Consider the following 16,180-nt stretch of genomic DNA (forward strand, 5'->3'; position numbering starts at 1 on the left):
GGAATCCTCTGTTTCTGAATGTTAATAGCTCAGAAGAGAGATGGTGATCAATTTAAGAAGGAAACAGACAGTTACACGACCCGTGTGGGACAGGATGTTAATGTGGAGGAGTACAAGTACCTGGGCACCTGCATTGACAAAAAGCTAAAATGGAAAGTCAACACAGACTGTTCAGGCTCTGTTTTGCTAAGGAAGCTGAGATCCTTCAATGTGTGCAGCAAAATCTTGGAGTTTTTTCTCACTCAGTTGTGGTGAGCACAGCGTGCTGCTGCGGGATGAGAAGCATCAGAGCTGGTGACACGGATAGACTGTATAATTGTTTAGGAAAGCTGGCTCTGTTATTGTCTGCAACCCGGAATATTTTTGAAGCTAAAATCACAGAAAAACCTTAACCACCCTCTGCACCACTCACTAGACAGGCAACAGAGCAACATCCTTAACCGAATTATTCAGCTTCCAGAAAGACCACACATTATTATTATTATTATTATTATTATTATTATTATTATTATTATTATTATTATTATTATTATTATTATTATTATTATTATCATCATTATTATTATTATTATTATTGATCAACTGGCCATGTAACAGACTGGCTACCTGTTCTGGCTGTACCCCGCCTCTTGCCCTGTGAATTTCAACTGTTGCAATGAAAGAATTTCCCAAATATGGGATAACCTATTTCTCATCTCATTTATAGAAGTGCGTATACACTTCCACACACCAATTAAAACATATATAAAACATTTACCCCCTGGATTAGCTCATGTTAATAAGTGAGTATATATTAACATGAAACAGGTGATATTACATGAAAAAAACCTAAGACCATCATGTGATTCACTCTCTAAACCAGGGCTGACAAATTCATTTTACTTCATGTCAGCCCAGTTTGATCTTAAGTAGGCTGGGACTACCAAAACCTTTGCATAATAACATATGAAAAAACAAACACCCCAGTTAATTTCTCTACAAAACACTTTGAAAACATTTCTTTCTAAAAGTCGCATTTAACCAGCCATTGCTTTACAAAAAAGGTGAAAAGTCTGAAATTTCTTAAGAAAAGTACGTCTGACATGGTCATTACACCGTCATTGCATGTGCATTACAATTTAAAGATCATAGTGAGGCTATAAACTCACAAAACCTCCACATGTGGAGTTTTTGTGGGGAAATAAAAGTTTTTTGTGAGTGTTTTATGTCTTTATGATCCAAACAACCTACCGGGATCTAACATTTGTTATTTTCTGTACATTTTCACTCTTGTATAATAACGCTGGCATCACACCAGGAACAATATAAATCTCTCATGAAAGAAAAAAACACATTGAGTTAATAATGACTTGATCACACTTTGCAAAGTCATCCAGTGGGCCAATTGGACCCTCTAGTGGGCCGCTTCCAGGCCCCAGGCCATATGTTTGACACCCCTGTTCTTCACCATAACACTGGACAAGTGCCAGTGATTACTCATGTATCCAGTACTCTTGAAGTACTATATATTTTTGGTTAAAAAGTAATCTCATCTTTGGCTGAATAGAAAGTGCCATACTGTGTTGGTATGAACAGTGAGCTCCACCCTGACATAAATAACATAAATGCAACATTAAACATTTGCTTTCTTTCTTATTACACCGCTACACGTTTGTCGTTGTCGTTCACCATCTCTGAATTCCGCTGATCTCGAGTACCTAGTGTGTCTCTGCACCCCGAGGCTGCGCAAAGCACACGTAGCCGAGGACGAACCATTCAAAACCTCTGTTTTCCGTGAAGCGTGTCTGTGGAGAGGATTGTCTCTGTCAAACACAAGGCTTTGGTGCAAAGGCGATATTCTACCCCGAGGCACAGAGTGACAGTGTGGGCTGGAAACGAGAACATAATGATCCCAGTTAAGCCCTACTATTTAGAAAAGGATAGCATCGCATAAAACGGCAGAATTATAAATAGCCTGTCAGTGAGGATATTGTGATAGGCTCGTTATAAACTAAACTTTACGCAAAGATATCAGCAGCGACATTTCATCCCGCACGCTGAGCAGGAGGACGAGTATGGAGGAGGGCATGTTTTTTTTCCCTTCCACCCCACAAGTTTTCATCTGACCTGCCATGGCTCCCATTTAATAACATGGCTCAAAGAAAGCAGGTAGTGAGTGCACGCAGCTCTGTGTAGGCGCGTGTGGAGCTGTCCTTTCAGCACCGCGAGCTTCAGCACCACGGCGAATGACAGCACCCGGCAGCCCACGCGCGTCAAAAAACTCTCTTTCAGGCAGTTCTTTTCATTTAGATTCAAGAGGGGTTCATAATTTATGGCGAGACGCGACCTTACATCGCATTTTCTCAACAGTCCACTGGGTTTGCGTGTGAAGAAATGAGCGCGCGCTCGCTAGCGAGAGTTTCTGTGCGCGCGTAACGTATATGTGTGTAGGCCTGTTGTGCGCGTGCGAGTGTGTGTGTGCGCGTGTGTGTGTGAGGGAGAGAAGATGATGATGAGCATGATGATGATGCTGTGGGAGGCTGTCAAGGTGTCCTCGAATACAGACGTCGTTCAGTGACGTGAGAGGGGTAAGAGGGAGAGAGAGAGAGAGAAAGAGTGCGCGTGAACGGCGAGGAGGGGGCGTGGTCAAGGGGAACAAGCGGAGGGATGGTGAATTCCGCGAGTCACCATCACGGATCCCCGCTGTCAGTCCTCTCTGTTTGGACCAATAGCCGCGCTGAACGCGGCAGGCTCACCCTCCCCACCCCTTCTTCTCAGCCCCGCCCCCCTCCTTGAGCTGTCCTCCTTGTGCACGCGCGTGGTCCTCCCCCCCACCTCCCTCACCGGCACCACCACCATCACCACCCCCCCCTCCCACTACCACTAGGTCGAGTCGAGGAGGAGGAGGAAGAGGAGGAGGAGGAGGGATGAGGCGCGCGGCGGAGGGGAAATGGCTGCCGAAAACAAGCCGGAAGGTAAGAGAGAAATAACGGTTTTTATTTAAGGTGCCGGAGTCCCGCTCTTCGGGTTTCATGCGAGGCTAGGAAGGGACGGAGGGATAGAGGAGGGCAGAGATAGCGGCGGGGCTTTCCCTCTCCTTTAGCCCGTCCCGAAAACACCGAGGCTGGTGCTGAACCAGCGACTGTGTGGAGCACGGTTAACCGAAAGCAAATAAATAACAGGAGGAGAGTTGTCCTGTCGGTGGGCTCTGGCTGATTCGGGATACGGTAGTTTTTCACCGTCCGATGCTTGCCAGCGTTTCCCCCTCGAGTAGCTGGCTTATGAATGCTTTTTAAGCATTTAGCATTAAGGGGATGGAGGATGAGAGGAAAAGAGAAGAGTGGTTCACGCTGAAGGAATTCAGATGCTGCTCTGTGTGTGTGTGTGTGTGTGTGTGTGTGTGTGTGTGTGTGTGTGTGTGCGTGTGTGTCCGTGTCTCTCTTTAAGCATAAAGTAGACCACTGAATTGCTAATTTCTTTCCTGACAGGCACGCAACCTCCTCGACCAGCTGTGTATTTATTTAATCACAATCGGTGTGTGTTTCGGTGTGTGTGTGTGTGTTTTGTCCCTTCAGTGTTAATGTGTCCTTATGGATGCTAAGGCGCTGAAGGTGAGAATTTGGCTGCATATAGGTTTGGGAGGGGTTGGTGTGTATGTGTGTCAGTTTTAGGTCATAATGATTCCAGCCCCCCCCCCCATTTGTGGTCGTTGTTTGTTTGTGTTTTTACTCCCTTAAGTAAACTCTTGAGGTCGTTATCATCTCTCACACACAGTCACCATTTCATTGAGACTACTATTTATTCATTCATGAATTATTTAAGGGTTGCAATGTTATCTCTGTGTCAACTTGTGAGTTCTTTACTCGTGGTGTTTGACATTTCTTTATAAATACCCCCTGGTTGTTACTCTGTTCACAGCGCCTCTTTCGTTTTGTGTCTTTAAAGCACTGCTGATGCCACGAAGGGTTAAATTTACAAAAGAGGGCAGCAAACTTAGCAGCAGACTGTGTTGTAAATGATCAATGGCTCTCTAAACGGGGTCTGTCCCCCTCAGGTGTCCCAAATTAATTTATAGTAGATCATAAAATTGTGTTGTTTCATTAAAAAGTGGATATATATATACACAGATGGGGGACCATTTATGCCAACAAAACAAGCATATTGTGTACATTACTCCCTCCCTTTGTGTTGGCCCAATATAAACCCTGATATGGCTATGACACATCCTGTCAATCTGTCATGAAACCAGTCATTTCTCTCAGTGTCTAATAGACAGTTCTTGCTGTTGCATACCTTTCATTATCAGCTTGCTCTGAAAAGTGATGTTACACCTAAACCATCTAAATTGTTTTTAGTTTTTGTGAGGCAGTCCTGAGAATATCTTCTCCCTCGCCTCAAAAAGTTTGAGAACCCTTGCTACAGACACCACAGTTCCTTAGCAATTAAAATTAATTAATTAATTAATGGAAAACTCTTTTTTTTGGGGGGGGGGGGGGGGGGGGTTAAATAATCAAAGCTGTAGTAAAATTGTCAGCGAGAGCTTTCAGCACTCTCTCCACTAGGGAGCAACACTGAGCAAGATTTCTCAAAGGGGCAATTTTTGGCAACACTTGAACTACCGTCATGCATTTCTGCAGTACATCGTGTGTACAGCACTTAAAGTCAGGCACGCATATACATACATCCATGCGTGCAAGCAAGCATGCAGAGTGTTGCCAAAGGCGAAAGGAAGGCCGTGGGTTGAGAGTCCCGTTGCGTGAAAAGACTAGAACTGTTGATGAGACAAAAGGCCCATGGGCAGATCAGCAGGCAGTGTACCACATAAATATTAAACCTTCCCCCCTGCCCATACTATACCATACCTACTCACGCAAACAGATTCACAGTGTGTTGGAGTTTTATCCATTGCCCCTTCAGTGTTGCGTGTAGTCTGGGTATAATGATTTAAAAGTCTGAGCCTTGCTGAATGAAAGCCAAATGAATTGTGGCGACGAAGGCAGGAGACAGCCTTCCACTCTTCCCCCTGCCTTGTAGATGTGGATGGCACCAGTGGGCATCAGAACAACATCCACCATATAGCCTGGAAGACCATCTCCCTCTGTGCTGGTTGGTCTACTTTGTATCATAGCAACAGTGGTCAGGGAAACAGAGAAATGATGAGAGTGAAGAGAAACTAAAGCTGGGAACAAGTTAGTCACACACACAGAGGCAGTGTATCTTCTGTGGCCAATTGATCAGGGGACACGATGGATGCAAGTTAGTGGATCAGAAAATGGATCAGCCCACATGCATATCACTTGGAGTTTTGTTTCTGGGCTTTAGAGGAGAAAGATTGAGGTGAGGTGTACGACTGCCAAGGAAACCAAAGCCTGAAGTGTCTCCTAAATATGTCCCTGTTTTTTTTTTCTTCTTCTTCTTTTTCTCTTTTTGTAGGACTGAAGAAGATAAGAAATCCAGAGCGAATGGTCAGGATTGCTGTTGGCTACACTGGACACACCCCTCCCAAGAGTGACGACACTGAAGCCAACAGTAAGAGTCACACAAACACTCTTGGCGCAGTTTGTGTGTGCATGTCTGTCTGTGAGGGTGTTTAAGTGCCACCCGCACATTTGTCTGTAGCACAGGGTGACTCTGGGAGCAAGCATAAAAGCCTTCTGGCAGAATGATGCGATGCGGGAACTGAGGTCTCCTCCTCATCTGCTCTGTAACTGATCACTCTTACGCATACGCACAAACACACATACACACACTATCTCTATTTCTCTCTGCTGAGACGTCATTCCAATTCAGCCCTGTTACACATCATGTTTATTCATGCATGCCAGTACAGTATTAGTGGGCACACGCACACACTCCTGCACATAGCCATACAGAAGGCAGGGCTTACTTTGGCTGTCAGTAGTTTATTGTCACACCTAATCTGTACACATGGCATTATGTATCTATAATCCTCAATGGGCCTTGTTAAACTAGAAGTGAGATGGAGTGTGTAATCTGGGGTCGGTGCATGGCCGCGGATGTGTGTGAGTGTGTAGCAAGCATGTGTGCGATTGCTTTTGTCTGTTAGACAGACTATAAAGGCAATGATTGCTTTGATTGGCTATTGATTCCAGAGGACATGGAGCAAATGCATGTGTGTGCCTCTGTGTGCATGTGTGTTAGAGGGGCAAATTGGAGGAAAATAAACAGATGCGAGGAGGAGCAGACGGACATTTAGTGAAGTGATGGCTAGCAGTGGAGGGGGTTAGGAGTGTGGTGGTTGTGGTGGTGGTGTTGGGGGGTATATTTAAACACCACCCACCCCAACAACAACCCTGTCCACCCCTTACTTCAACCCCTTATTCATTTATGCACCAGACCATGCTGAACAGGGAATGAAAGCTGGACTGAATAGAATAGAATAGAATAGAGGGTTCTATTTCTGATGACTGTTTAATAAAAACCAAGGCTTCCCGAGCCTATCCCTGTCTCCTATCTGTTCTCACGTCCCAGCTGGAGGATTACTGGAGGAAAAGTTTATCAGCAGAATGATAAAATTAGCATGCACGCCCATCTCTCTATCTCCCCCCCCTCCGCCCCCTGCTCTCCCTCTTTTTCTCGTCTCTCCTCCCCTCTTCCTGCACTCTCACTCATCCCATGCCACCCCCACCCCCCAAACCATCTTCTCCGTGCCCTGGCTCTCCCTGCTGCCCTCCTCTCACCCTCCTCCCTGCCATCCCTCTATCTAGCTGCTGTGCAATGAGCCTTTCTTTCTGTCACATTAATTTCATCCCGAAAAGGGGGAAAATGTGAAAATTTCCCCTGACGCCTCCTAATATCAGTAGGGGGAGAGTTAAGAGTTGCATTTGGAGCGTTTTTCTCTCTCTTTACTGAGGAGAGTTTTATAATTAACTGACAGCCATCTCACAAGGGCATTGGCTTGTTTCTGTGTTAAATATGGAGATGACAGTTTTATGAGGTAAAATATTCATCAGTCGGAGGCCGCTCTTCTGTGTGATTCCAGTCTAAATGGTGGCATTTGATAGTGTACCCAAAGCAATGTTTCACTTTGGTCGAACATTTTCGGTCTTTAGCTCACATACCTCTATATGACTTAATGAGCCATCAGTTTCACATTAGCATTCAGGCATTGTCACTCTTTTGGACTCGTTTTTACTAGATTAGCAAGTGAGTGAGTGATCTGTGTACACCCAGAATTTGTGGCGTGCTGCTGAGGGACTCGCACGAAGCAATGCAGGTATTGAAAGTGTTTTATGATTTTAAATACAAATGTAAAGGCGAACAGCGTCGGATTTTCATATTTAGATGTGCATTCCTTGGGTCCCAGGATGCTTCATTTTCCTGGGTAGCCAGAAAACAAAAGACAAGTTTTTACCCCATGTCACACAATAGTATGGCTCCACCGAGAGTCATTTGGAGCAGATGGAAAGGACGATTGCAACAGCACTGAGGCTGAATCTTTTCAAAACAGGGACGCATTCTCTAGTTCAGGATTGTTAGAAATACAAGATACAACTCTTTGGGGTGTAAAAGCTCATCAGCTTTCAACAAATCTGCAAAGTTGGTCCTCCGTTCCTCGTTAGCAGGGAGAGTAAATGCGAGGACAGGTTAAGATGATGGTTGTGTCCATGAAGGTGTGCTTTGAAAGGGGTTTGGGCACCAAGGTCACTCGTTTAAAAAAAAAAAGAAGAAGTCACTCTGGGACAAATACTGTGATGTGTGTTCTTTGATCAGCAGGCACTGCTGTATGTGTCTGTTTGTATGTATGAGCATGCATATGTGTATGCATGCGTGCGTGTTTGTGTGTGTATGCGTGCCTGCGCATGTGCAACGGGCTTGTTTGATGTGGTGGTTCTGGTACATTTCAAAGGCGAGGCTCTGATGAGAATTCTTCAGAACAGCAGAGGAAGGGAGGGGGTTATAGCCAGGAGGGGTGGGGTCTAAACGCTGATTGGCATTCATAGCAGAGAGGCTGGAGTGCTGCTAAAAAAGAAATTAGGCTTTAACTAAGCTGCACCATTCAGCTGTTTAACTAAGCTGCTGCACAGTTCAGCTGTTTGAAATTCTGTCTTCTCAGGCCTTCTATTAATAAATGCATAATTGATTAGGGGGAGCATACGTGCCTGAACACACTTCCTACTGACACAAACACACACACACACATGCTCAGATAGCTACTTACACTCACACACACACTCACACACACACATATAGCCCCTTCCCCTGTCCTGCTACAGCAATTATTCTTCTTCTTTGCATCTTTGTGTTAGTTTGTTCCAGTCTCCCAAATTTCTTTTTTTTTCTTCATTAACAGCATCTTTCTGGCTCCTTGTCATCTTGCCTCTCTCTGTCTCCCATGCTGACCCTCCCACCTTACCTATCTGTCTTTTTTCTCTTGCTCTGTCATCTTCCCTCAGGTAGAGTATAATTCCTATCTTCCCAGGGGAGTCATGAATGGACGCCCTCTACTCAAATGCTTATCAATAACCTTTGAGTGCTTGCTCGCTTTGACTTCTGAGAAGCACACCCGTTGGGAACACACTCACAAACACATAACAGGGGGTCTGTCTTTGTGTGGACACACTGGTGAGGTGGTATTTTCCTGAGGCTGAGACTTGGTGGATTTTATTTTATTTATTTATTTATTTTTTTACCTTCCCTGCACCTATTCGGTATTTTGGTGATTCTCCGCGCACAGCAGTAGGAAGAGAAGCACAGTAGGGGTAGTTTCACTGGTAATTCAACACCAACAATCAGCTTTGCTGTCAAGTATGACTATATTTCTGCCGTGGCGATCTCATATAGCGCCCTCCACAACATTAATTATACTGTATACTGCATAAGGTATAACTGTCTGTGGCTCTCAGCCCTTTGGTTCCTCTGCTAATTACGTAAATGTTTGAAAACGAGCCACAATTATATTGTTATGTAAAAAAAAAAAAAGCAGAGCAATTTTCTAAAAAAAAAAAGCTTGGCCCTGTAGTTTTTAGAAAACATTAGTCAGGAGAAAACAGTGAACATTTGGAGGCTATTTTTGCTCAGAAAAACAATGTATGTGGGACTGACTCAAAATAAACTACAGTGTCTATTTTGAATTCAGTAAAGATTCATCAGCCTAACACAAATATAGCCTGATATTCACCTCGTTGACTGCCATCCGCCAATCAGCAAAGAAGGTAGCATCCATAATTCCTTTTAAAAAGGCACTTGGGTTTAGAAGCTTGTATTTCTGAATTTTCACTCATGTAAGGGTGGTGGATGATGAATAAATAAACACACAACAAAATTAACCTGCAATGTTTTTTTTGTCGAGAGTTTTTACACATTTTCTCAAAGAGGTTGTAACCAGAGGCGAAGAAATCTGGCTAGCATTTTAATAAAAATCAATTTTGGCACCTTTTAACTAGTATATCCCAGTTCATACAATCACAGAGTATAGTAAACTTGACTTCAAAACTTACTGTTTCAGTTTATTGATACTGTCACAATTTGGGGATATTAGTAATGAATATATTCAATATTGATAAGGTAGAATTTATTGTGAAATTAAAATAATACAGTGGTTTTATTGTAATGACTAGCTGTTGGTTAGTGAACCCTTCAGGGACCTATATGTGTCAAGTGTGATTGCTCCTGTCCTGACTGTAGGAGTTTGCAGACAGACAGACAGAGATTATGTGCACTATAGTAAAATAAGGTCTAAATTTCAATAGTGGGCATTTTGTTTATCTAGTGTTTAGTAACACTAGAAATACGGAGATTTCTATTGAACAGATTAACATAGACGCATTACCCTATGTGTATGTACATGGTCTGATCCTGCTTACTCGTGCGTCACTCTGCCTCCTGTACAAGAATATTAGTTAAATCACAGGGAGAGCTATTCTGGGTTCTCCACTTCATTACCAAACTGTGTGTGTAACACTGTGGAAAAAGTATTGCTTTTAATGGGGATAAGTAATCCCCCTGTGATTAGCTGTGATTGTTATCAACCCCAAATGCACTGATAATGTATGATAATGGATTCTTCTTTATCTAAATCTGTTTGTGGGTGGGCCCCAGGTGCATCTTCACTTGCGGTCCAAAAGTAACCCAGCCGCCACTCCCTCTGCAAGCTTAGCTATTGTTAACTTGATTACCTCGACTGGAGGACTTCTGTTCTCCTTTTCATGTGTAGCACTTTGAATCACACATAGATAATAAGCTATATTAAGGCCCAGTGACATAAAGATGATGTGGAAATATTAAACCCAACTTCATCGGTTTCTCATTCAGACTTCCTTGCAGACATCTCTTTCCACTGCTATGCCAAAAATATTCCTGATAAATCTCAAATATCCCACTCAAGTACAAGATGGACAGAACACATCTCTCACATCAAACCTTTAAAATTGTACTTATAATTTTAACTCATAATTTTCCTTTGCCATATCCAAGAATTCTGCTATTCTGCTCAAGGTGTCTTTGTGTCTAATGTGCAATTAGTCCTCTCTTTCTACTCGTCTGTCATTTATCCTGTTTAATCTTCTTCTTTTTTTTCTTCCCTACCTCAGATGAGCCCGGCCAGTTGAAGATTTACCTTCCTAAGAAGCTGCTAGAGTGTCTACCCAAATGTTCCTCTCTGCCCAAGGAGCGCCATCGCTGGAACACCAACGAGGTGAGAATGAGACACACTCACATTGAGAGATGAAGAGGAGGTAAACAAACACAATGGCAGCTTTTCATTATGGGATCCTAAAACTGTGACACTGGGAAGTAACAAAAAAAAAAGCCCAAAAAACAACCATCAGCAACCTGAACTCACAGCGAAAATCTGACAGAGTATAGATTCCATTTGGCATGTTGCTGTCTGTTTTTCTTTGTAACCCAAAACCATTCTGGGGTAGGGCATAGGAAACAGCGGATTTGAGGTCTGAAACAATAAGGCTTATAGGCTGAAAAAACAAGGAATGAGGGTACAGATATGATTGTTTCTAGTGCTGCGTTTTACTAGGTTCAAAGAAGGTCTGGTCAGTAAGATACATTTTTTGCTATGGAACCAGAGAAAGTTGATAAAACTGTTGTATGTTTTTGGCTCCAAAGCAAACACAGCTACCATTCATTCATAAAGAGCAGAGATCGCTTTGCTCTAGGCCAAAATTAGCATCATCTTTGCTGTGTGAACAATAGATAACTTAGCCAAGAATGTAAAATTGGGTCAAGTTAGGTTCGGGACAGCTATTTACTTAGGGCCAAGGATAACCCTGAGATGAACATTTTGGGCGTGCGAAAAGCTTTTCAGAGTTGCATGTTGTTTCCAGACTTAAGCTGTTAGCTTAGAAAAGTGTCTGATGGGTGGAAATGGTTGCAGGCATTTATCGTCAATACCTCCTTGTTTATGCATCGCACAGCCCCTCCACTGGTGGTTTCCTCCATCCATTGTGATGTGGTTGGCCTCTGCTGAGACATTTTCTCCATGTGCAGACTGTGCACTCCATTATGGATGTGTGTTTGTGTTATTGATTACCAAGTCCAGCATTATTATGCAATGCAAAGCTGATTTGGCCTGTGGTTTTTCTCTCAGGAAAGTCATTACATTTTTCATGCAATCCATCTCAATGAAGGTCATAGTTAAGCACGGTGCCTACTGAACAGTGTGTTTGTATGAATAAGCAGTGTGCATGTGCGGTGTGTGTGTGTTTGCGGTGTGTTTCAGAGCAACGTGACTGCTACCGGTTAGGGACTTCCACACATCAGCCAACCACAAGCAATTGTGGACAATGCTCTGAATTAGACGAGCACACCTTGTTTCTGCCCCTTTTCCTGGCCTTACTCCCTTCTTGTCTCCCTAAGTCTCCCTTCCAACTCTTCTCTCTCCATCTCTTTCTGTCTCTACACCCCCAGTACCACTGCCCCCCCTCCACACACACACCACTCCCCATGCCTCTCTCTCCCTCTCTGATGAGGAGGTGCAGGCTCAGTTCAGGGGGAGGTTGGTTGTCCCTCAGCGGATTTCTTCAAAGCTCCTCTTCCACCCAGGCATAAAGTTTTCTGCATACTTAAACAGTCCATTGTGTCTGCTGCTCCTCTTGCTTAGTGCTTTCTTAGTGGGAGACATGTGTATGCTCACTGTGCGTTTAGTGCATGTATGTATTTCAGCCTGTGCATCCGGCGCAAGGAACCCTAGATTATTGCCATTGATTATTTTGAAGCTGCTGCGACAAAAGAATTGATTTTTTCCCCTGTCTGTTGACTTTTTTTTAATCTGTCTGAATTGCAGACATTCAAAGAAATCTACCAGTTTTTGTCATCAGCGTATAGGATATTAAATTAGCATTGTCCTGAAATTTTATCTGCGTGTACTGTTGAATGTCCACAATAGATTGTAATGCAAAACATTTTTAGATGCGGGGTTTCTGGACCAATCAGCTGTCAAGCCAGCTGTTAAATTTGGAGATTTTATTTACTTGGGCACATCTCTTCAATATTTGTATGCATGTGTGTGTGTAATTATTTACTGTGTAGATCCATTTGTGTGTGTTTCTATATAATTCTTTGTTTCCATATGTCTGTACATAAGCAAATCAAGAATTGGCTTTGGGTGTCCTCATCGTCAATGGCTTTTGGGTTTTTACATGCTGTTTATAAAAGCCATGCAGAATCAGGATTATCCTTAGTTTGTGTGTGTGTGTGCGTGTGTGTGTGTGTGAGGCTACGAAAAACGAGCGTGATAGATAAAGAGATTAAGACTTCGTTTGAGCGAGAATGCCTCTTATTAAGTCAGATTCAATCTTTACATGTCTTCATCTGATATGTCCTTAGTCTCACCTTTTTCTTGGCATGTGCATCACTTTGCAAGTGTGTGTGTGTGTGTGTGTGTGTGTGTGTGTGTGTGTGTGTGTGTGTGTGTGTGTGTGTGTGTGTGTGTGTGTGTGTGTGTGGCTGTGTGTGCATGTGCGTTTGTTTCCCTGTGTGCAAAAGGATCTCTGTTTTGTCACGCATGGCTCCCCCTGACACCTTGGTCTCCCACAAGCACTGAGCTGTGACCCCATACATTTTTTACCCAGGCCGTTCCTCCTGCTCTCTGTCCTTTCCTCTCTTCCTTCCCTTTCCTCTCTCTCTCTCTCGCTCTCTCTCCCTCTTTTGTGTATCTACTGATGTGTGAAATTATTCTGGGATGGAGGGATGGATTCCTCCCTGAAGGGCTGAGCGGAGGCGTGAGCCTTTTGTTCAATAATAGATTGGGGGTGTATGTGTATCTGTCCATGGTAATAGACTATGGACTAGTTTTAGATAACAAACCACACTCAGGTGGGCAGACTGATGGTGAAGCCTGTGTTATCTATCCATCTGGAATTACTCGTTGTTTGGTTTCAGCAAATTCTTCGGAGCACCACCACGAGGAGGCTATCAAACTTTTGAAATGTAGACAAAGACCAACTTTAGAGTTTCATCGTGTGACTCAAGCTCATGAAAAGATATGATTACTCTTGTGGGGACCCTTGACATCCTGGCTCGTATATTAAGAAGCCAGACTGAGATGAATACTAAGTTAAAAAATTCTTTTTAAAGCTCCAGTTCAATATGAGACATGCACACACACGCTGTGCAAATGTGCATGTCATTGTGTGGTCTAATGTGCATTTTAAAGGCTTCTACTTCAGAGCTTCTCCCCCACTATAATTCAAATGATGCAACTGTCAAATGTGTTGGTACAGACTTCAGTGCATCACACAGATGACAGTTGCCTGTGCCACAACGCGTCTGCATGTGACTCTGCTCCACATGTCGCTCGACTGTACGAGTGGGGGGAAAAAGCAAATGTGAGAGCGGTACTATTTTGTCCTTAATGATATGAAACAAAATGCTCTGAAACAGGCAGTGTTTTTGCCGTAATGCGCTGTTCTCATCGTGCAGAGATGTGTACGTAGCTGTGTGGTGTGATGAGAGGCTCATTACCGGCGCTCACACGCCCGTTGTCTGGTTGTGTTGCTGCATGACAATAACGTGATAAGAAGTGGATCAAAAATCATATATGTTCCACACCATCATCTGCCTCCTGTGTGTGGGTGTGTATCTCTTTTTGTGCATAGTTGTTCTCATGGTAACCGATTGTGCATGAGTGTGTGAATGTGTGCGTGTGTATGTGTGTGTGTGTGTGTGTGTGTGTGTGTGTGTGTGTGTGTGTGTGTGTGTGTGTGTGTGCACGCACGCATTTATATTTGTGTTAATTATATGATTGATGATGCATGTGCACCATTCATGATTTTGCGGCACACTTAAGGTGATAGGAGAGGGATTGCAAGTGGTATCAATGAGTTGCCGATCATGTCAACCAGACATGATAATTAAAAAAAATAATAGCAACAACAATAATAATAGGTAAAGAGCAGACATCTCAGGGAAAACTGTCAGTAACCCACTCACACGTGCGTGCTGTAGTGCCTCAGCTTATGGGAGCTACAATTTCTAGACCAAACAAAGCTTGGGTTGCTGGTGTGTGAGTACGTGTGCATGTTTAATTTATTATTAATGCCATTACTGTTGTTTGTGAGCCATTAAACAGATACATTGGATTAAATATGCACATACACAGCACTCCGCTGTTTGTGGAGATATTTCCTGTTTTTCCAATGTGGCTAAAACATCAGGCAGGAATGTCTGAAAAACAAGTTACACTTGGGGGAGATTGGCAGTTGTCAGTTACTAGACGATGAATCCATTATGGAAACCCTGAGTGATTATTGCAGGCCTCTCTGTTCCATTCAGACTGTGGTGTAGGGAAATAGGTGTTGTGAGTATTACAGCTGTTCATCCCTGCATTCATATTTGTGAATGTGTTGGAATGGTTAGATAAAATTAATTTAAATGTTTGAATAATAATAATAATGGATACTTTATTGATCCCCATGGGGAAATTACTTGTTTTTCTCTGCATTTGACCCATTCACTCAGTGAAGCAGTGGGCAGCCCACTAAGCAGGCGCCCGGGGAGCAGTGTGTAGGGACGGTACCTTGCTCAGGGGTACCTCAGGGTAGCCGTTAAGTGGATTCGAACCGCCGACCTTCCGATCATGGGGCGACCACTTTACCTACTGAGCTATCCCTGCCCCAAGCACCAAGTAGATCTAATATTTTAATTTGTTACATGCTGTGTGAAAAAGTACAAGAAAAAACAGATTTTCATAGTGGAATATTTCCATAAAGATTTGCAGTCATACAGTGCTCTTGTGGGTGGAAAAAAAATTCACACAGAACTAAAATTTTACAGCTAAACCTAGAGTAAAATCCAAAAGTCCAAATTAAATATTCAAGCACTAATTTTGCATTAATTGGGAAGATCATATAGTCAAAATCAGCAGCTGTCCTAACAGATAAGTTGATTACACAGAGCCGCCTGAGCTCTTTACCATCCCTTCAGTTATTCCTGCAAGCTGCTTTGCAACCCACATTCACCCCAGCTCCTTCTTTTTGTGTCTGAACTGTCTGACCTCCCCACCCCACAGACCTATTCCACTAAATAAAAATTACTGCAGATGGCTACAATAGTCTTTATTTAACTAGAACGGTCCCAAGTGGCTGAAAGGTTATAGTTTCAGCTGAAGCTTGATTGGATCAGTCGGAGGCATGGTTATTACATCATTAGCCTTATATGAGCAGGCACATACCGACCTCCCACCAGGGAGACAGGCGGTGTAGGGAAATATCCTTGAAAACACTTTTACAGTTCAGAAATATATATCCTATCAGCACATCATTTCACAGTGAGTTTCCCCTTTGTATGCACAATTTAAACATCACAATTTCGATGGTTTGGGCTCTTTCACTCCATGTTACTCTGACTTGGAGCTTTGGGTGTCTGAATAAATTCCCCCCAAACTGTCATACATAGTAGTAGAGCTGAAATATTTGTCAATATGTTTTTTAATTAAATATTTTAATTTAAAATATGTAAATGTACGCATTTTTACTTTTCATTTAGGCGAGTACCACTCTGAGGAATAATTGACCCATTTTGTTGTTATGTAACCATCTCCAGGCCTCAGTGTCATCGTTGTCTGGCAACAAAAAAACAAAAACAATCATCCATCCATTATTCCATCTATCAATTTCTTCCATTTATCCAATTCCTGGTAGAGGTGGCTCTGGAGCCAATCCCAGCAGATCCATTCTAGCACACTTATTTTTTCCAGTGGGGGTACTCCAGCTGTTCAGTCATACAA

General features: G+C 43.1%; 1 protein-coding gene across 4 annotated transcripts in view; it reads left to right on the forward strand.

Annotated features, from left to right (window-relative positions):
• Positions 1-2,918: 2,918 nt before the first annotated feature.
• The window catches only part of LOC146669527 (calmodulin-binding transcription activator 1-like), a 56,707-nt gene continuing 43,445 nt past the window's right edge, over positions 2,919-16,180 (forward strand). For all 4 annotated transcript variants that reach the window (XM_085406167.1, XM_085406169.1, XM_085406168.1 and 1 more), the window contains exons 1-3: positions 2,919-2,954; positions 5,413-5,508; positions 10,533-10,636. In XM_085406167.1, coding sequence (XP_085262293.1) covers positions 2,930-2,954; positions 5,413-5,508; positions 10,533-10,636 — 225 coding nt within the window. In that variant the 5' untranslated portion in view covers positions 2,919-2,929. The remainder of the gene's footprint in view (positions 2,955-5,412; positions 5,509-10,532; positions 10,637-16,180) is intronic.

Source organism: Rhamphochromis longiceps, linkage group LG5, assembly GCF_057381845.1.
Source record: "Rhamphochromis longiceps isolate RC_006_pf linkage group LG5, R_longiceps_female_GT1.1, whole genome shotgun sequence".
Classification (NCBI taxonomy): domain Eukaryota; kingdom Metazoa; phylum Chordata; class Actinopteri; order Cichliformes; family Cichlidae; genus Rhamphochromis; species Rhamphochromis longiceps.